The sequence below is a fragment of the Oreochromis niloticus genome, linkage group LG5 (genome assembly GCF_001858045.2).
Source record: "Oreochromis niloticus isolate F11D_XX linkage group LG5, O_niloticus_UMD_NMBU, whole genome shotgun sequence".
Taxonomy (NCBI): domain Eukaryota; kingdom Metazoa; phylum Chordata; class Actinopteri; order Cichliformes; family Cichlidae; genus Oreochromis; species Oreochromis niloticus.
In genome coordinates, this window is record NC_031970.2 from 19,820,316 (window position 1) to 19,842,785 (window position 22,470).

General features: G+C 37.3%; 2 protein-coding genes across 5 annotated transcripts in view; both read left to right on the forward strand.

Moving 5' to 3' along the window:
• LOC100699061 (sodium- and chloride-dependent GABA transporter 2) overlaps nucleotides 1-6,530 on the forward strand; it is a 33,889-nt gene extending 27,359 nt beyond the window's left edge. For all 3 annotated transcript variants that reach the window (XM_025907265.1, XM_005459044.4, XM_005459045.4), the window contains exons 13-15: nucleotides 546-646; nucleotides 1,632-1,802; nucleotides 2,798-6,530. In XM_025907265.1, coding sequence (XP_025763050.1) covers nucleotides 546-646; nucleotides 1,632-1,802; nucleotides 2,798-2,947 — 422 coding nt within the window. In that variant the 3' untranslated portion in view covers nucleotides 2,948-6,530. The remainder of the gene's footprint in view (nucleotides 1-545; nucleotides 647-1,631; nucleotides 1,803-2,797) is intronic.
• A 944-nt stretch (nucleotides 6,531-7,474) lies between these two features.
• LOC100699331 (sodium- and chloride-dependent GABA transporter 2) lies at nucleotides 7,475-22,454 on the forward strand. Of its 2 annotated transcripts, none has more exons than XM_013277089.3 (14): nucleotides 7,475-7,709; nucleotides 10,949-11,083; nucleotides 11,169-11,309; nucleotides 11,531-11,618; nucleotides 13,938-14,070; nucleotides 15,084-15,218; nucleotides 15,296-15,399; nucleotides 15,909-16,033; nucleotides 17,632-17,744; nucleotides 17,855-17,992; nucleotides 19,254-19,356; nucleotides 20,123-20,223; nucleotides 20,318-20,488; nucleotides 20,591-22,454. In XM_013277089.3, exons 2-14 carry the CDS (start codon nucleotides 11,050-11,052, stop codon nucleotides 20,681-20,683), a joined length of 1,479 nt encoding a protein of 492 aa, XP_013132543.1. In that variant the 5' UTR covers nucleotides 7,475-7,709; nucleotides 10,949-11,049; the 3' UTR covers nucleotides 20,684-22,454. The 2 variants fall into 2 exon arrangements, with proteins under 2 accessions (XP_013132543.1, XP_003454626.1); XM_003454578.5 differs by lacking the exon at nucleotides 7,475-7,709 and adding an exon at nucleotides 7,717-8,220.
• Nucleotides 22,455-22,470: the final 16 nt, after the last annotated feature.

A 22,470-nucleotide genomic window follows, 5' to 3' on the forward strand; every position in this document is an offset into this window, starting at 1 on the left:
TGTGTACTTTGTGGCATCCAAATCAGCTGAAAGTGGTGATTCTTTGAATGTGAATAAACACAAACGAGCTAAAGAACACTAAACATTTAATTATAAAAACACATCTGCAATGCATGAGCAAAGATTAATAGACTGCCTCACTGTGTTTCCTGGTTGGGATGAGAAAAACATTTGATGTGTAAAGCAGTGATGTCACCTGATATCTTCATTGATATCTAAGTGTAAATATTACTGTTACACTTTTTGAGAGACGGTGATGCTCAACTAGGACCGAGCCACCTGCAGCGCGGTGTCAATAATCATAATGTGTCAGATAAATTGGCAAATTTTGATTGTACGGCTGTTAAAAATCAATTGTCATCTACTGGCATCACACAGCTATCTTATTTAAGAATGACTTTCACTGTTTTGGTTGACTTCGTAGAAAGCATTTTATGATTCTATTTCATTAATACCTTTTATAATTTTATTGTTATTTTATCAGTCCTTGTAGAATTTATAGTGGTAATTCTAACCTTGTTATTAACTTTTCATGTTCTGCTCAGGTGCTGATCGTCTTTATGACAACATTGAAGACATGATAGGTTATCGTCCCTGGCCTCTGATGAAGCATTGTTGGCTTTACGTTACCCCTGCCGTGTGTCTAGTGAGTGAAACAGAGTTCCTAAGAACACAAGTAGTGAAATTTATTCATGAAAAGTTGTGGACTCTTTTTGTGATCAAGCACCAAACAACAATTGAAAGCTAAAACTTCCTCTAGTTTAGGAAATAGTTGGAGATGAGGAATGAACAAGAGATGCAAGTGAATAAAGAAGAGAAAAGTGTCCGGCTGCCATGTGATGCAGTAACAGAGGAAACTTAACCTTCCAATGTGATTGTGGCATATGTCTCTGTGCAGAGTGCACCCTGCTGGTGACACACTGAGACTAGTATGAGACAGTTATATGAATATGGTGGAGAGAGATAGAAAAAAGTTTTAAAAAAAGAGAGAGAGAGAGAGAGAAAATCCACCATAGTTTATTTCATTATTTATTATTGTTTGTGTGTTTGTTTTCATTTATTTCAGGATTACTGTTTTTGTGAACTGTCTCTAACAAAATAATCTTAAGATGTATTTTATTGCATAATGCAAGGACCCTACATTGTCACACTATGAACAGCCAGCAGGGCAAAGCAGAAGCTAAAGGACTTGTAGACAAATGTTAATGATGTGCAGCATCGTGGCATATAAATGTGTCAGCAGTGAAAACAGGGGTTTGGAGGAAAAGTGCTTAGTGCTTCATGAGAGGACCCACAACAGTGGGAGCCTGCACCAGCATGTGCACGCCAGACAGATGTTTCTTGACCAAAAATCAAATTCTTTAATAACTTATTTTAGATTTGCTGACAATGAAGGAACAATGAATCCACGGAAAATATTCCCAGATGAAAAGAACACACAAATATGTGAACAAAATTATCCATACACATTTAGTGTAAATGTAGTTAGATAACATATACTTAGCAACCTATACTCATTGTACTTTCACTGGTGATAATAATGTGGTTTCTCAGTAAATAGGATTTTTTTAAAACTGAAATTCTTTTAATATTTCAAAACTTCATTGTTGTGTTGTTTTTGTTTCTGTCAGGGTACTTTTGTCTTTTCAATTGTGAGATACAAGCCTCTCAAGTTCAACAAAACCTACGTCTATCCGACCTGGGCGTACGCGTTGGGCTGGTTTCTTGGACTGTTTTGTGTTCTTCTGGTTCCTCTGTGGATCATCTTTAAAGTTACTACAATGAAAGGGACAATTTGGCAGGTATGCTCTCAGTAAAGAAGTGATCTTGTTACTAATTCAGTTCAGTTTAGTGTTAAATGTTTTTTCATCATGATAAGTGCAGTCTGGATAAGGTAGTGTGGCGCTCTGGCTGATTTGACCAATTTCCTACTTGAAAGACTGGAAAACTGGATGAATCCAAACAGTGTGCGTGTTTGGATTCAACAGTGCTGTGTACATGTCTCCTCTTGTTACTGTTGTCAAACAAAATATTTGAAAAATCTTAAACTATATGAGCTTTTTAATCTAATAACACATCAGAATGTTCTTTTCTTTAACTAACAGTCCAACACATTCAAGATCATTAAACGTTACAATTCTGTAGTTTAAAGTAAAAGCTTTTCACATAGAGAGCATCAGTCTCCTTAAAGTTGCTGCCTCTTTGACACAAGTTATTAACACCGACAGTTCAGCAACTCATCTTAGGCCAAAAACATTATCTAAACATCAAAACTGGGCACCAGACAACAAAATACTTCCTGATGGATTACCCTAAACTTTAATATGCTTATGCTGCCAGAAAAGCCAAAAGTCTGCCATTAGATTGGACTGGCTGAAAGGTCAGTGGGTTAAAAAATTGCTCCAGTGTTGTTCAGATAAGACATCCATCTGGAAACATGTAAGAATAATGAAAAATCAGGGGCTCAGTAAAGTTATCCCCCAACATCCTGTGTGGGGGCATTAATATCTGTACCAAATCCCATCACAATCCATCCAATAGTTATTAAAACATTTCCATTAGAAGTCCCGAGTTCATTCTGGTGTTAGAGGAACGCTCAGCAGATCAAGTACAAGACTCCAGGGCGTCATCCTGTCTGTTAAACTGTAAACATGTTCATTTTTAACATTCAAATTAGCAGTAATCTAATCAATATTAAGGAACACCGGGGAAGCTTTTATAGGTGTTTGGTCATTTCTGCACATTTTGCAAAGTTATGATTTATTCCAAATGGACTGAACTGATCCTCTTTCCACAGAACCTCAGGCAGCTTTGCGTCCCTCAGAGCAGGACGCACAGGAAAGCAAAGCAGCCCGAGCAGTGCCCTTTAAACCCAGACAACACTCTTACTCCTGTTGCCAGTGAATACAAGGGAAGAGGTGGAGCTGAGATGGAGATGCAAGTCTGAGAACCGTAACATTTTTACGAATTTTTCAGATGTGATGTTTTTATTTTATTTTAAACTCAAGGTTTTGTAAAGAAAATACTGATAATACTTCCAGCAGGGTTTAGAGGCATGTACTACGAAGCAGGTCGAGTTTTGAGAGACCGTGTAGACTAGTGACTATCGGGGTAACTTTATTCCCCGCTACATTTTTTGTCTTGCTAGCAGCAAACAGTTTCAAATCATTCCAGTGTTTGGTAGGCTCTTATTTAGCACCACAGTCCTCAAACAAAAGCACTTGAGCCTTGTAGGTGACTTTCTCGTTAGATTTACAAACTTTTTGCTTTCCAACAAACACTGCCACAATTTTATCTGATTGATAGAATCCACAGTTGTTATTGTGTTGAGATGTACTTGTAATGATGTGGCAGTAATATTGATAAGCCTATGAACTTAGGCAGCTGGCATGTTTTAAGATGATTTTTTTTCTAAATTTTCTTCTGCATCCATTCATGCTGAATCTGTCTTACACTGCCTGGTCAAAAAAAAGGAAGAAAGAAAAGCAACCACCCATATTTAAATAAGCAAGCTGGTAAGAGGATGATGGTGACCCATCATGGTGAACAATCATCTTGGGAAAAAGGATGATGGGTTTTTTCCCCCCACTCTGCCTTACATCTTTTTTTTATGAAGCTAAGAGCATTTCCACATTGTTAAGACAATACCAGTTGTGTAACCTTGGGAAAACCACTTATCAGTGAGGCTAATTGGAGAAAAATGCCAAAATGCAAAACAAAAGATGAGGTCAGAGTACCTACTGTAAATGTACTGAATTACCAACAATGTGGGGTTTTTTTTCTTTCATGATTCCAAGAAGACAAATTCAGGATTCAGCAGGCTCAAACTGTGAAAGAGTTGTTTGGGGAACATGAGAATCAGCAGACACAAAGTCCATACAATACAAGATCTTAGTGAAAAATTTGTGCAACTCTTGCTTAAGATTATCAAAATGATACCGTGGGGAATTTGTGTCGTCATCAAACCTTGAAGGTATTCTAACAAAATATTTGAGTGCGCGATGTGTTTTTTTTTGACTTGGCAGTGTAAATTTTTTTAATGGCCTTTTGTTGTTGTTGTTGAAAGTGTTACTTGCTCCCTTTGAAAGAAATATATTAATATAATATTCTTGTGTTAAAAGTTCCCATTCGATATGAAGGCAACTCAATACTGAGTCTACTCGCCAACATCTCAGTTCCTTCGTAGTGTCATATACCACAAACACCACTCAAGTTGAGTTTGGGTTTGTTTGTTTTTTTTAATGACCACAGGGTAAATTAGTTAAACTACTTCGGCCTCAGGTACAGCCCTCGGGTCTCTGCAATGTGCACAATAAGCAATAATGTGTCACCGTGAGGCATAGAGCAATAACACACTTTTGAAATAACAAGGTTTGTGAAGTTTGCCAACACTCTTTTCACTAAAGGATAAAGTATTACAGCCTGTCACCTTGCTCAAGGATCAGAAGATGCCAGTTATTGCTGTCCACTAAAATGCACTGTGACCTCAGATTTTTACACAATCTGAAAAAACACAAACAAAAAGATAAAGTTGCAGCTGATGTGTTCACTGAATGAAGAATGATTTGGATACAGTGAGCTCAATATATATTTTAGACACTGACACGGTTTCTGTTATTTTAGCTGTGTGGGTAGGTAGATTATATTTGTTATGTACAGTTATGAATTTGATGTAGCTGTGGATTCGAGATTTGATTTGGGGGTTGAACAAAAATATTGCTTTAATCATTTACAAATTCTTGCAATATTTATATACTGTCCGTCATCTTGAGGGGCTCAGTTGTAATTGCACTAAAGCTATTTCATTGATGTGTGTGTGCTTTTTCTTTTCTCTCTTTTAATTCTATTAATTCTTCATACATCAAGCCGGTAAATGTTTGAGGGGTGTTCAGAAGGTTTGCATGCCACCTACAACATGCACTCAGAGATGCTACCAGTAAAAATGAATGAGTGATTTTTACATTGTTAAAAAATTAAAAAGTCATTAAAGAGACAGTGAGAACATTAGAGGGTCAAATTCAGAGAAAAGCGATAAAACGCTGGTGAACTCTGCAAAATAGACCCACACGTCCATGGAAGAGGATGGTTTCTGTGGCTGAAGAAGACTATCCAGGAGCTGGGCGTGTGATTATCCTAGTCTATCATAAAGATAAGTGCCTACAAAGTGCAGTGGTTTACACATTAACTTGGTGATTGAAAGGTTCCTGTTTTGAATCCTGCCAGAGACACAAATCCCTTCAGGGTCTGTCAGGATGGGCATCTGGCATGAAACTTTCCCACATCAAATATCCTGCTGTGGTGAAGCCTTGTCACAATGGAGCAGCTAAAAGTAGTTTCTTCTGTCATAAAAAGAAAATAAAAGGCTGGTTAAAACACATTCCTTAGCCTCAAGAAAAGAAAGTGTAGATTAGCTTTTGCCAAAAACCATCAACAGATAAAACTGAGCTGGTACTGTACCAGAAGGACAGGAATAAAAAAAGTATGGAAAACGTATGATCAGAAGAATATAACAATACCTGAAAAACATGGTGCAAAGCTATACTTTCTGCACAGGTTCAGTGAAATGTAGCAAGGCTGGTGGACAATAACCTGGAGCAATCACAGGGGTTTTGGATAAGTATTCATCATGCCGAGCATGCTTTACACTCGCTCAAGACCAACAAAAAAGTCGGTTGCAGTAAAGCATAATAAAGGAGGATATCAGTGGTGATATCAGTGGGTTCAGGCAACCATTTACTGCAGGAATTCTCAATGAAGTATTAAAAATAAGCACTTTATTTATTATTTATCATCTTCAATTAGATTTCATTTCTTGATAACAGTGGATGCATAAAATGGCTCTTTATCGGGAGTTAACGCTATGTTTTTGTCCATCCCCTTAAATTAAAGTTAAGAATCTGTAAGTCTGGGTTTATCATGTTAATGTCTTTAATATGATTTAACAATCAACTGAAATAACATCAAATTATGTCAGTGTCCAAAAATATTTGCATCTAACTATAAAAATATTCTTATTATCTGTCTCTAGTGGCAATCCACGTCTTATTTTTTATATTATTTACATTATTTATGTACATTTGTTTTTATATTAACCTGTAATAATTTGTTACTGGTTATTACAAGTTTGTTATTTGTTATTACCTATAATTTGTTATTAATTTGTTATTACGTGTCTAAGTGTGCTTCCGAGCAACAAATTACTTCTACATTTTGGTTTGTTGTATATCAGCTTGTTCCCACAACACTCTGTATTTGTGGAATATGTACAATCACCATGCAGTTTATTTGATGGAAACATTTTTGTAGCCTTTTAATTGCATGTACTTAACATCAATACTTTTCTAACATGGCACAGTTATGTTTTGAGTGGCGAGCTACTTTGATATAGTAGCTTCCTGTCCTGATGTTCTGACATACTGTGAGAAAAACAATTTTGGTGGACTCTGGCATATTCTTATGCTAGTGTTCCATTATTAAGACTGATTTAACTTATTGCATATTTAAAATAAATTTCCCTCCCTAATTGTAAAGGTAATAGTCCTCTTGTTTATTTTAAGCTTCACAGTCAAAGATTATTAACCCCACATATTACTGAGTGCTCAGAATTTCTACAACTTTTTTTAATGATGTTTTATTTATTTATGATATTATTTTTATTAAGGTTTGTCAATACATGTCACTGTTGGTTACTTTAGAAAATGATAGAAGTTATTCAGACTGGCTTGACTATACGTGTGTGTGTGTGTGTGTGTGTGTGTGTGTGTGTGAGAGAGAGAGAGAGATGCTACATTCAGCACTACTTGCATAACAAATTACGCAAATTAAATATACAACAGTACAACTGAAAAAAGAAAATAAATTATAAACTTCAGGCAAAACATCTGCAGGCTAAATAAAAGACAGTACTTTCTGACTGTCCTAAAATTTTACAAACGTTAACAGTCGGGAAAAAACGATCTTTTGTGTGTTGACTCAGCGGTGATAAAGGAGGAAAACAAATCAGAATGAATATTTATTTAAAAGTCATACAGAACTAATGCCAGACACTAAACTGTATTCAAGAATATAATCATAATCAATCATTAAGTTTTTGACTCTTTGTATAAAAACATTTCAGCAACGTTATCAGTTAATGTGAAAAATACATTTTAAAAAAGTTTTTAAAAAAGACTGGTCCGCTAACTCGGATCTTGCGTAACAGGTCTTGGCTACACTGAGTTAAAAACGCTATTCCACCTTGTTGCTTTCTTGACGAATGAGTATTAGAGCCACATTAAGAAAAAAATGACTATCGATCATTATGATTTCCAGATCAAAGTCGTAATTGTATTTCGAGAAAAATTCGAAATGTTGAGATTACACTTGTTTCAAGCTGCCAAACAGTAATCTCAACATTTCTTTTTTTTTTCTTGAAATCATGAAGTGTGTGTGTGTGTGTGTGTGTGTGTGGCAATGATAATCCATCGTACTTTCTAAAGGGTTGTTCAAAGAGTTACTTTTATTACTTATAACTCAGTCCTCAATTTGGTGTCATAACATAGCCGCCGAATTACGCCTACGGTGCTACGGTGCAATTCTTTATGTGTCTGTGTGTTTTTTTCGTTTTCGTTTTGTTTTTTGTCAAACACCGAGGAGGATTCTTCCCTCGGGACAGATACCGAGCACGCGCACACCCACGGAACACCTGTGGGCGGAACTGATTTTGACAGGTAAGAACGTTTCTCCACCGTCACGCTCGCACTGCCCCGAAGAGGAGGCTGTTGGTTATAACTTCTGCACGCACAGCGAATTGCTACATGTTGAAAGAATTCTGTCAGAACCCAAAAAACCCAATAAAGTAGTGAGCTGGACTTGAGCAGTCGGCTGCTGGCCCGACAGTCTTGCAAAGCTCGGTTTGTGGCCTCATAGTCGGACAGTTAGGTAACAATTAAGTAACATTTAGGTAAGCTTGTGCACATCTGCATGACACGGTCCCCAGCCCGTCCCTCCAGAAACTCGGGGACTTGTGCCAGTCTTACCATTAGGTAAGCTCTCTGCACAGCAGCATGGCAGACACTCTGTGCAGGCTCTTCCATTCCTCCACAAAGAGCACTTCAAAAACTGTTGAAGAGCGTGGCAAGTGGGGCAGCAAAAAGGAGTTCATCCTGTCTGTGGCCGGTGCTATTATTGGACTTGGCAACGTGTGGAGATTTCCGTATCTTTGCTACAAGAATGGCGGGGGTGAGTATTTCTGTTATTCTCCCCCTTTGACCAATGTGCAGTGCAACGTCTGAGCCCCCGAAACTCTTTCTTCCCCATAACAAAAAACACAAACAGACTACGACCAGTAGACTATTGTTTTATTAATCCCTGATGACTTTTTCTTGGTTGGGGGGGTCTAATAATTAGTTGATGAGCAGCTTAGTTTTCATTGCCAGATTTATTCTGGGGTTTTTTATTACAAAGAAAATTCCTTCCGCCTTTTTTCTAGCCTAATTTGAATTTTACTTATTAATCTACAGAGTTTTAGGCGCATGACAAGAAGCAAACAACCAAAAGTGCGCTGCATGAATGCAACAGTGTTTTGGCAAAGGGCAACAAGTTACCAATCAGAACAAGTTACAAAGTACCATGTGATGATGTCAGTGTAATAAACAGTAAAGTAAGTAAAACATCCCAAAAGACGAGTCATTCATTATATTAGTAAATGTTTACAAGAATAGCAGTGGGTTAAACCATCGGTATATAAAGGTGGACCAGAAGACAAGCTCAGGAACCGCCTTTAAGTCAAAGCGCAGGGCGTGGAGCAGGAGTCAGCGTGAATTTGACGAGCCAGGCTCCGCAGAGACTTCACACCTGTGACGTAACGCAGTACCAAACCGCTGCAGTGCGCGGAAAGTCCCACAGTACATACTTTTGGTCGCATACGGAGCTTATTATCACCACTACTGGCGCACACCCCAGGACTGCTCCTCACCAGAAAACAGTCTGTCCACACTGATGCACAGACCGTGGAGCTGCTCGTTATAGTGTCCATGTGTGTTTTTAATAAAGATTAGCAGTAGGGTTAACCGGTAATAAACAAAGCCAAAAGTCGTCGTTTGAGATTTATAAGTGCGAGGGGAAAAAATGCGGGTAATAGAAACAAAATGTGTCATCAGAGAATGAAAGCTGAAGTGATTTGGCAGTATGTTCTAAACTACGTCAATGTGTCAATTTTAATGACATTTATAACAAGAAGAGGAGCGATTTGGCACCAAAAACAGGTTTGTACCTCGACAGCTGCAAATATTAATCTCAAAGAGGGTTAAAGGCCACATTTACCAGCAAGTTTACTTCAGCTGCCAGAAAGGTGTGAAAGAATGTGTTCTGTGACACTTCAATGAATTACTTAAAGCTCTTTATGCTGCCTTCCCTCCAGAAATACATGATACTTCCAGTTCTCAGCTAAACCAAACCCAGCCTGTCCCATCTCAAGAACAGGAGCTGCAAGCTGCAGCCCAGGAGTCTTGACTTTGCCTTTTTTTTAAAAAAATTTTTAAATAAAGCAAGGTTGGCAGGGTACAAATTTGTTAAACTGGACACTTTTGAACAGGATCTCAAGAGGGACTGGGTTTCTAATTGTACCTGCAAGCCTGACCTGCTGTATCACCTTTGTTTACTTGTTATACCTAAGAAATGTTGAAGAGTTTCAATTTTTAGGGGTCACCTTAGATCTCACCCTTACATTAAAAAATCAACCCTAACACTTACCCGATTGCAACGATGCTCTCTCACTTCCATGACTGTACATCATGCTGATCCACCAGACCACTTCACAAATGTCATATATGTATTAAATGTAACATTTTGATAAACCAAAAAATTATTCAGATATACGTTTAGTACACAAGATTATCTGCCACCTCTAAATAATGCTTGAAATGTACATCCAAATAATTTGAAAACTTGTACAGATTTCCATGGCTTTTGATGTGAAAAGATAATTTTTTTATTGGATGTTTTTACTCAGTCTTATGAGCATTAATGTCATTATTATGATTGCTTCTTTTTACCACCAGCCATAAAAGGCTGGGGAGTATTTTCATCACGCGGGTGGGCAGCTTGTACACCCAAGTAGGAGTGGAGTTTCAAATAGATCCCACAGGTGTATCTACTAAAAAATCTTGGCATCAAGGTCAGGGGTCAGAGGTCAAGTTTTCTGAAAATCTTGTGAATGTGATTACTTGAGAAGAAGGCAATGTAGGATTTTAAAACTGATACCACAGGTGCATCTGTTAGCAGGCTGAGGGGTTCCACTGGCCACCACCAGTATTTTAATTGTTGTATAATTCTGTATATCTGATTAACACTTTGATACATTTTGCGTGATTTTCAATTTGTCAGCATGTGTATCTGTAGGTATGTAGGTATGCACGTATGTGTGTGTGCTTGCACATGCATGTAGGTATGAGTCTTGGTGTGTCTCTGCTGATAGACTTTATAACTGCGTCTCTCTGGACAGCAAATGAGCTAGCAGCTAAATCTGATAAAGAGCATTGATCTCCTTGTGTGATTCATTTCGTACGTAGTGTCTGAAAGAAATAAACAATAAACAGGATAAACAACAACAATAGTGACTTGTGGTGGTTTCGCCAACACCTTTAGATATCCTTCTGAGACCCAGCCTATTCATTTAATGGACATTTGTTTTTGGTTTCTTGACTTATTTAGGCTACTGAGTCCTGATGTGCTCGATATAGGGCAATGATCAGTCATATCTCATGTGTTTGTGTGGCCTCTTTTAGCTCCAAAGAGGCAGGAAATCACAAAAAAAGTTCAACTGAAAGATACTTTTTTCCTCGGTTCTCAGGAGGATATCATGCTATTACTGTATTTCAGTCCTGTTATTTTCACTGCTAACATCTACTGCCCTCTAAGGAGAGCCAAGCTATGTTTACTGTTTACAGTTGTTTTTTCCCACCTCTAGGTGCTTTCTTAATTCCTTACGTCCTGTTCCTTGTGACCTGTGGCATACCTCTGTTTGTGCTGGAGACGGCACTGGGCCAGTACACCAGTCAGGGGGGGATCATGTGCTGGAGGAAGGTCTGCCCCTTGTTTGAAGGTGAGCTAACCACTGGGATTGTGGTGAAGCAGATCAATGAGGAAAAAGTGAGGGAATGCAATGCTAACAGTAATGTTGTTTCCAGGCATGGGATACACCAGCCAAATGATCATTTTCTATGGAAGTATCAGCTATATTGTGATTTTAGCCTGGGCTTTTCTCTACTTGTTCTCTTCCTTCTCTGGAGAGTTGCCATGGGCCACCTGTAATAACACATGGAATACAAGTAAATTCAATTTTCTGTCCCACATATACATCAACAAATTACTGCCTTAATTGTTAAATGAATTTTAAGTATATAAAGATTTGATTGAAATATTAATATGCAAATATTCACACAACTGTATATTTCTGAAATACTAAAGCTAATGTTCACAATATGTAATGCAGTATTCACTTACTGATGTGTCAGCAGAGCGTGTTTAACAACATTTTGATACATTTCAGATCGTTGTGTAGAAATAAACAACTACAATACCACTGCCAACTGGACATCACCTGTGAATGCATCATCTTCTGTTGTAGAGTTTTGGCAGTAAGTCACTAATCGGACATAATTTGTTAACAATCCTCAGCATTGTTTCGAAATTCATGTAAAAATTCAGATACGTGTATGCATTACGTGGCTGTTAGCATTAATGGTAATTTATCATGTAGTTTGGAGGGCTCACATTCACTATATGAAGTAGACCTAGTTAGTACAAGGGGGAGATCATTTTTTTTCCTTCAGAACTCCCTCAATTCTTTATACCATAGATTGAACAAGGTGCTGGAAACATTTCTCAGAAATTTGCACCACATCCCAAAGGTGCTGGATTGAGATCTGGTGACTGTGGAGGCCAGAGGGGTACTCAGTGTCATATTCAAGAAACTACTTCGAGGTAATTAGAGCTTTGTGACATGGTGCATTATCCTGTTGGAAGCAGCCATCAGAAAATGGGCACACTGATCATAAAAGGATGGAAATGATCAGCAACGAAAGTCAGACAGACTGTGGTATTTGAACATTGCTCAATTCATGTTGTTTACGTCAGTTCATGTTGTTTACCGTCTGAATGTCGGAGCTCATCAGATTAGGCAAAACTTTTCTAGTCTTCAGTTGATCAACTGTGGTGAACTTATTGGAACTATAGCCTCAGTTTCCTGTTCTTAGGTGTTTGGTATGGTCTTCTGCTGCCGTCCATCCGCTTTAATGTTTGTTGCGTTTTGCGTTCAGATATGATCTTCTGCATGCCTTGGTTGTAACGACTAGTAATTAGGGTTACCAATTAGCGTTACTGGCCTTGCTGATGACCTCTGGCATCAGCAAGCTAATGGTTTTCTTTGACCATTAGCTATAAACTGTAGAAATGGTGGCATAATCCCAGTAGATTAGTTGTTTCTAAAATACTCCAGCTCCAACTGGCTTATCTGTAATCACATTCAGAGTCATGTAATTCACACTTCTTTCTCTTGTTGTTGATGATCACTTTAAATTTCAGCAGGTTGTCTTGACAACATTTAAGTGCATAAATGCACCGACTTGCCGTCTTACTGGCTGATTAGATATTTGCATTAAGAGAGTTACAGAGTTGTACCTAATAAAGTGGCAAATGAGAGTAAGTGTCATTAACTATTGTTTTTCTCTGGCTCTAATTGCTCATTAGGGGATAAATATGCATGCAAGTGTGAACCTCACTTAATAGAAGTCTGTGCATTTATTTATTTATTCATCATGCATTTGGATTAAAAAGACAAACAAATAAACAGAGAAGAGAAAAAAAATAAAATATTTTAGGTTTGGAAAAACTAAACCCCGCTTTAAAAGAAGGAAGGCCAAAACATCTTTGGTGAGCTCTAAATTTTTGATTTGCATGAACAACCTTGTTAGCAATTTACAGGGAAGATGCTATTGAGTCTGATCCCAGGATGCTTTGCCACACGTTCTGCAGACAGAGCTGACAGTATTGTAAACAGAAGTTTCAGGGCATTTTTGAAAAATGTTTCTGTTATGATATTTACATGTATGTTAAATGGGGTGGGAATCACAGAGTAACTAATGGTAAGAGACTATGATAACAGATCTTTTTTTCAAAACACTCATTTGCCATACATGATGGTATTTGTGTATATACTGGCATATACTTTATAACACCAGTAAAGTTTTCAAAGAATTTCACTTGACTTTTCAAAATGAGAAGTGCAAATTTAGAGGAAATTATAAGTAGTATGAAATGTCATGTGTCTGTTAAGTAGAGTTAAACTGTTATGACACATTTAAAATGTGTAGAAAACCAAAACTAAATAAAAATCTTACAGAAATATCATTTTGATAAACGTTTAGTGTGAAGATGCTTTAGCTACAACCAGTTTTCCCTGAAGGGTCTGTTACTTCTTTTGACATTTTGCTGTCAGTGTGTAGAGATCCACAAACTGTTAAACTGATGTCTCAGTCACCTTTTTGATATTTCTCTGTCAGGGTGGAGCGTAGTTGCCCCTGGCATTAAACACTTAATGTGGCCAGAATAACTGAAAACACCCATGTACTGAAGGTGTGAAAAGCTTTTGCATGTTGAAGCTTGTGTTATTCTAAATAGTTTCATGAGCTTCAACTTCAACAGACCTTTCATGCCAAACCCAGTGACTTCTCAATCAATATGTAAGTAATAAAAATAACAACAACACTAAAAGTCTGGATTCCATTCAGATGTACATGTGCCTCAGCATTTTAGTAGTCTACTGTGCAAATATGCTGACATCAGGTTTCTTGCCACACTCACTGAATCTTCATTTTTAAAGTCTTTGTAGGTTTTACCCAACTACACACATTGCTTTAAAAGACTGTTCCATACACTGATCGTACGTCTTCTTTCAGGCGTCGGGTGTTGAATACATCCAGCGGCATAGAGAACTTGGGAAGCATACAGTGGGACCTTTCTCTGTGCCTTCTTCTAGCCTGGGTCATCTGCTACTTTTGTGTTTGGAAGGGAGTAAGATCCACGGGAAAGGTAACACTAAAAGTTCAAATGTTGAGTTGCATTTTATACCCTCAGCAGTTTTCAGCAGTTGTCAGTGGCTTTCAGGTTCTGGCATGGAGTCATTCAGATTCATTGATATTTCATGTTGCACAGTGTCTTTGTAGCTGTTGCCAATTTTATTGTGAAAATCTAATTTTCATTTATTTGGAGTTTCCATATAGATAGATGTTCTGCATAGTTTCTAATCTGGATTAGGCACACCTGTTTCCTAAATTTCCCTTTGTGAGCTTTGTATATTGGTTTGTTGTGTAAGCATGAAATTACATCACCTACTGACATAAAATGTTGTTAAGTTGTAGTGGAGGTGAGATAATCAGTGGCTGCATAACAGAAAGGTTATAAAAATCCTAAATTGTTTCGGTACTGAGCTCAAATTACCTATTTGCCACTACTTGTTCTCCAAGTGGTTAAGGTGTGGTGTGGAAAAAAAGGAAACAATAAGAGCTCCCAGACATCCAGTGCTTTTTCCCCCTCAGGCTGCTGCCAAGGCAGTCGTTCAGTCTCACATTTGCACATGCCGGGCTTTCATACAGCGTATTCAAACCACACCACAACACATAACATCCTCAGTTGGCACAAATGAGGATTATGAAAGCTAGTTTTGCAACTGTTATGGAATATAAACCATCCTTTTAATAAACTAATTTTAATATTCTTGTACTTCTTTATTTTATTTCTTGATCCTGTGTGTCGCACATGATTTAAATTCTGGTCATGGAAGTGGCAGTTGAATGAGAATGGTATTATGCATTCGGTGTTACCTCACAGGTGCAGTTGCAGAATCAGATTTTGTATTATGTGATTAATCATGCATGATTTGACTTGGTTTTATAAGTCTATTTAGAAAGGGTGTGTGTGGGGGGGGTCTGTTGACTTGCTGAATAATATCTTGATGCTGACATTAACAGCATGGCCTCATCATAGCATGTGGTCATAAACAAGTCATTTAAAACCTAATTATTTTTTTTTATATATATATACAGGCTGCATATTTCACAGCCACATTCCCCTTTGTCCTGTTAGCCATGCTGTTTGTCAGAGGACTGACCCTTCCTGGAGCCTTCCATGGTATCAAGTACTACTTGTACCCCAATCCTGAACGGCTCGCTGACCCACTGGTATGATTCAGCCTCATTTCTTAATTGTTTCAGGTTTTCCTGCAGCGGTGTTTTTGAACTAACAACTTGGTTTACAGGTTTGGATGGACGCTGGAACACAAATATTTTATTCCTATGCCATATGTCTGGGATGCCTGACTACACTTGGGAGCTACAACAAGTACAACAATAACTGTTACAGGTGAGCTCCTCGCAAAGATGTGACACACATTTCACATTTGTATGTCAGTGGCTGTCTCAGATAGACATTCAGTCACCGTGCACTTTTCTAGTCTTACTAACCTCTTAAAGCACTTAAAGACTACAGATCACATTTTAACCACACATTCATGTAGTGCTTTATTCCATGCACTTTGTTATTTATGTATTCTATGGGCAGACTCCACTAAAACCATATTGGATTACTGGCGACCGTAGTCCTTGAGAATCCCTGAGAAGCTGGAGGGTCACTCCAACTGAAATCTGTAGCAGCTGTAGAATTGGTTTTTAAACCTCCACATTGAGCTCACTAAAGCTGCAGAGACAAGCGGTCTCTGCTGAGAAGCACTTTGTAAACTGAATTAGCCCCTCGAGCACTACCACAAACAGAATATTAACCAGTGGGTAACAATGCAAGTGTTTCCCACAGCCCATTATCTTTTCGTTGTCCTAAAAGAAATGATGACAACATGCTTTCTTTCTGTTTTACAGAGACTCCTTTTATCTTTGCTTGTTGAACAGCGCGACCAGCTTCATGTCAGGCTTTGCCATTTTCTCAGTTCTGGGTTACATGTCACAAAAGCAGGGTGTCGACATTGCTACAGTTGCTGAGTCAGGTATGGATGTCAGTCTGAAACGTATTTCAGTCTGGCTTTTTTACTTCATCCATTATACATTTGGCCTGGTTTGTCTGTTAGCACCATTACTCAAAACATACAGACATATTAGCATGAAAGCTTGTTATTTCGTTTTAAAGTTGATCCAAATACAGCTCTGGACACAAGAATATTTTAAAAAGCTTCTTTAACACTGCGGGCAGATTAATTCTTTCACACAACACATGTATCAAATTCAAGTAAGAGGAAAGTTTTTATCTAGATGTTCTCAAGATAATAAATATTATGAACTCAGCTGGATCCAGCAGCTCAGTTAATGGAAGCAGCTTTCAGCCTTGGTGGAGGTGTATGATCCTGAACTGCTCTTATTTTTCATTTTTATAGTTCGGATTTTTAGCCTGAAATTTTAAAATTATCCAGAAGCATACAGGATCAGCTCTGGCACTAATGACTTTGACACCACAAGGCATGATGTTGGGGAATTTTCCCAAGCATGGAATGATTGTCCCTTGTTTCCCAAGACTTGGAGCAGCTTACGCTTGTAATGCTGAAACTTTCATACCCCATGCTGTGTAGTGTTTGCTCAACTACTGCCAACCAAAATTCAATAAGAATGCCACTCGGGGTTTCTGTAGTCAATAAAAACCCCAACACATGAATGCAGGCACACATTTCATTATCAGACGGTCTGTCGGTCAATATCATAGAGCCATATTTGTATTTGTGGCCATCAGGCTGTTCTGCTTAGCAGTGGCAATAGTTAGTTATTATTAATATTTCTTCCCTCACACCCAACTGGTTGCAGCAGATAGCTGCCACTCCCCTGAGTCTGCTTCTGCCGGAAGTTTCTTATCATAAAAAGAGCGTTTTTCCTTCCCACTGTTGCCAAAGCGCTTGCTCATAGGGGGTCAAATGATTGCTGAGTTTTGGTTTTTTTCTCTATTATTTTTGAGCGTTTACTTTAAAATATAAAGTAACTCGAGGAGACTGTTGGAAGCATAAACCTAATACATCTATCTTTCCCGGCTGTCGTTTTGACCTACTATGTGCAAAAAAATACTATTATTATGGAAAATGCTGTTTTCTACTAACCACAACCTGCTTCCTGGAGGCATACAGACCTTCTGCATACCTCCAGGCACTATGCATGCTTTTTCTATCTACAGAAAGTACACCTTTTCAAGGTTTTACATATCAGTGAATTTAAAAAATGCAGAAGCAGTGTATGAAAAACTAAGCGGACTCCATGATTTATTAGCTGGTGGAACCATCCTTAGCAGGAATAACTTCTTTTTTTTTTTGCGCTCTCTGCTTCTTAAAGCATTGCTTCACTTCACTGAGGTTCACAGACATTCATTTATCCGCAGCTCTCTTGAGGTCCCGTAACAGAATTTCTGACCTCTTAATTTCAGCTTGAATTTAGACTTATTTAAACTATAAACAGTCAGGACCTAACTGATTACTCATTTTCTATTCCTACCGTTTAACATTTTTCAGATTTATTTGATCCAATCTGCATTTCCTTAACAGTTGTTCAACTCCGTGTTGACCATAAAGTTGTCATTTAGAAACACTTTGGCATCGGTTTCACTTTGTAGGTCCAGGCCTTGTTTTCATAGTCTACCCACAAGCTGTGACCCTGCTGCCTTGGCCTCAGGTCTGGTCTGTGTGCTTCTTCGCCATGATCATCTTGTTAGGAATAGACGGTCAGGTGAGTTGCAGTCTTTTTTATATCTCCTAAGAAAATGTAATGCAGTATTGTTATTTTTTTCTCCTGGTTAACTTACCTCGACACTAACCTGTCTTTGTGTAATTCTGTAGTTTGCAGGTCTTGAAAGCATCATGACCTCTTTGACAGATGTCTTCCCCTCCCATTTAAGGAAAGGATATCACAGAGAGCTTTATCTGATGCTGATCTGTGTGCTTTGCTATCTGTTTGGCCTGTTATTGGTGTCACGGGTGAGATGTTTAAAAACCAAATGATTATTATAACTTTCATGCCTGAAATTCATTTCATAAAAGTTGGAAGAGTGGCAATGCAAGACCGGAAAAATATAGTGCTACAAAATAAAGATGGTTGTGTAAATCTGAATATTTAATGGCGCCTTCTTTTTATGTGGATCTTGTGCAGTGTTTTGTAAATGCCCCAGGCTTGGTTGGCTTGGTATCATGCTTGGTGGGTATAACAAAATGGAAATCAAAACAAAGGAAGCACAAAAATCACAACAATATTGAGTGCAAACTTTGAATTAATAGCAATGTCAGCTTTGGTGGGTGTTGAATTCCCTTTGTTTCAGATTCTATTCAAAATTCTTATTGACAGACATGTGTGGGACTTGATGGACTCATGATCACAACTTTACTTTTTGTGTATGATGTGGTCCTTCAGGCTTCATCAAGTGGCAATTTACTGGCAAATGGGAAGCAGCAAAAATGAGAATTATCACCTTGAAGTCTGAAGCCATGTTTCATAACTTGAAAAGACTGGAATGCTACTCCAAGTTGGTTGGTGTTGCTGCCACATGTAGAAAAGTTCAAGTATCTCAGGGTCGTGAGTGAGAAGAGTGGTAGGAAGAGTAACAGGGATGTTCATAGACTCACTTAGAATTTTGAGCAATGGGTTGTGATTAAAAGGATAAGATTGGAAATAATGAGCAAAAACTGATGTACTATAAAGTGCTTCTGGGGCTTAGCCTTACAGTTACAGAGAGGTTTGGTCAATTTCTAGGCGAGGTGTTTTAAGAAGTGTTAGGAAGGATGGCCCAGGCAGGACACACCAGAGTGATGGGGGTGTGGGAATCTCATCAACCCAGACTTGAGTGGAGAAGTGTTTGTCTTTAAAAACCGTGGCAAATGGTTCCTTCAGTTCACAAACAGTGTATTAAAAAAGCTTAATGTATTGGTAAACATGCCCTTGTTTGGAGATTTTTTAAATCTAAGGTTAAGGTTTCTTTATTTATACCCATAAGTAAATTTGCTTTACAGAAAAATAATAGCATTTGGCATTCCTTCACAAACCCACATACCTAATGAAACCTTACAAAACACATATGTACATAATCTGTTGTTGAGATTTTGTCTTTATGCTTCTTTTAGTAAAATATAGAGTTCACTTTGCTTTCTAAATTTGTAGGATATCAAAGTTGCTGAAAAAAAGCGATATACCAGATAATAAGTGTGAATAAGAACAAGATTAACATGTTGAATGTTTTAATTTTAGGCTGGCGCATACATTCTGCAGATCTTCGATCACTATGTTTGCAGCGGTCCTACTCTTCTGCTGATGGCAATTTTCCAGTCAGTTACGATTGGATGGATTTATGGTAAGACAAAATTGTTACTGTTATAAAAGTCTTTGATTTTTATGTCTTTTTATATTGACGTCCTACTAACTGTCCACTATTATTACCAAAATATATGTTGTAATTCTCTATACATGCTGAATATACATACACAGGTAGGGCTGGATATACAGCACGAAGCCTTTTTTGTCGTTAAAAAGCAACTGTCAGGACCTGCTAAAGAGGCACACTGTCAACTGAAAGCATCTTATTGTATCTGTAGAAATTTTGAAATGTACTGAATTTAATGCAGACGAAAGATATTTGCGAGATGTTATCATTTTTTTGAAAACTGACTGTTTTCACTTCTTTTCAGTCCAGTCCTTGTACCGGCCCATTTTCAGAGGAATGTTTTGTTTTGTTTGTTAAACACGTAATTCAAGGGATGAACTAGTGTTGTGTCTACAAATAACATAGAAGGAAAGAACTGATTTTAAATGATATCTTTAGGCAAAAACATAATTTATTCCCTCTTTTTTGGGTGATTTGATGAAAAAATGGCATAAAATAGTATTTTTCCACCAACAAGGTGATTCTCAAAGAACTATGAGCTGAAAACCTGGCATAGAGGAGCCTGAACAATTGACGAAGGCCTCCTCCTTAAATTAAAGCTGAGCGTGTACAGCCCATATTCACTGTATAATTGTCATTTGAAAAAGTGTTCATTGTAAAAACCGTAAAAATATAATTTTAATATTAAATATCAAAAGTTAAACACAAGCTTTCTAGTAAACGGTCTCTGTTCTAGGTGCCGATCGCTTCTACACCAACATTGAGGACATGATCGGATACAGACCTCTGTCACTGATCAAGTACTGCTGGCTCTATGTCACTCCTCTCATTTGCAGTGTAAGTTTCTAAAGAAGGTTCTGTAAACAGTTTATCAATATATCAATATTTTCATCCCATAATGTTTATCATTTTTTATTGTTTTCCTGTAAAGGGAACACTTATATTTTTGCTCCTGAAGTACACCCCACTGAAGTTCAACAACACCTACGTGTATCCTTGGTGGGCTTACTGCATTGGCTGGTTCCTCGCACTGTCGTCGCTTTCTATGATCCCAGTCACTATGATCTACAAACTGGCCAAAGGAAGAGGGACTCTCTGGCAGGTCGGTGATGTTGTTAGTGTCACCTTTTGGTTATTTAGATTTTTAATGACTATTTGAATTGATAACCTGATAATAACTGACAATATTAATTCCTTTACCAAGCGTCTGAAGACCAGCTCCCGGCCTGCAAGTGATCTTCGAGGAATGGAAAAGGAAATGATAAATGTCCATCATTCACTAAGTGCCCCAATATAACTGTTCAGCCATATTCACTAAAATGCAAATCTTTAAACGTACCTTTTAATTTGCATTTTAATTAATACTTAAGGTGTGGGTCCTCTATTATGCACATATATGGTGGCTGGTATTAATATTTTTTATAAGGTGAAAGGGTCTATCTGAACACGAGTCTATCTGTTAGAGGTTACTACACTAATATAGGGCCTCTGATATAACTTCAAATACCTCAAACATTAACAATAATAACATTTTCACTTAACTTTTTACTTTAAACTCACTATGAACACACAGATGTTTATAGATGTTTATAGGCAGTGTTATTGAAAAGAAACTTGCAATTAATATTCATAGACCAACACAGTGAATAGAAATTTTAAAACTCATCAAAAGTGTTCACCATGACAGCATAATCAGTTTTTTTTCTTTTTCAGAAACATAAAAGCAATTTATTTTAGTGTTTAAAACTGTGAAAACAAAACACGTATTCAGTTTAACACGTTTTAATTTCCCCTAACAAGTCTTTGAAACTGCAACACCAAATACAAGTATTTATTCTTATTTTTTATGATGAAAGTATTTACATTTTTTATTGATTTCCTACATTACATCAACTGCTACTTCTGTTACAATGCGTTCTGGGTTTTTTTTATATCAAAATGTATACATATATTCATAAAAACCGAAAAGTAAAATCCTGTTTTTCTGTTCCTCTGTCAACCAGAGCCTGTTTTAAAAATTATATCTATGTTTTTGAAATCTAAATAATTTTAAAACATTTTTTTTTCCATTCTCACATTAAGTTCTAAATAATTAAATAACATGGACACCTGCGTAGAAACACCTTCATAACTTTTAAAATAAAAAAGCTTCACTAAGCTTGTAGCTTTATTTTGGTTAATGCTACAACATACAAGATACAAAATGCTTTATAACGTACACATGAAAAATAAAAACGCACATTTTATAGAACAAAGTTCAAGGATTTTAAACAAGCACTGAACTTAAAATGTTGTAATGTCGAGGGTTGCACATCTAGTTTACTGTGTTCTGAACCATTGTTATGTTTATATTCCTATATTCTTTTGGTTAAAATGCACTGAATACAAGCAACAGAGGTCAGTTTTATTTTGTTTTTTTACTTCAGACTCCTTTAGTGCCCCCTCCTTTTTTTAATTACCTGGAACTGAGGAGTAACTATGAAATTGTGTCCTTTGGAAAGATTCCTCCTTGACATTTTCTGGCATGTAGTCAATGTTGCTTGTACTGCACACAAATATCAGGAAACATTAGGCTTAACGATCTGTATGTATTTCAAGCATTCAGAGTATATATACTTTTTTTTATCAACATGTATAATAAACCAAATAAATATACCTTTTCATGTCTGTCAAAACGTGGTTAGATGTTTGCTGCTTACATTTATAACTGAACTCTTAAACATTACTTTTACTTTAAGGTGCATTGTATTTTCTTGGATTATTGTATTGGTTAAAGGACTTTTTAAATGGATCTTGATATTTGACCTTGAATTTTTATAACAAAATACTTTGGGGAATAATTTAGCTTTCACTGTGAAGGCTTTTGTGTAATTTAAGTGAATATGATGAGAGTGTGACACATACAGACTCTATGGTGCGGGCTCTGGGGAGGCCAATCCATGACTGATCAGTTTCTATTGTGTCTTTAGAGCATTGACAGTTTGTTTACGATCGTTGTCATGCTGGAAAATAAAGCATTTTACAGATATGCAGTAATCAATATTTGATTGATACTGCTTGCCATTTAATTGCTCTTGTGGTTTG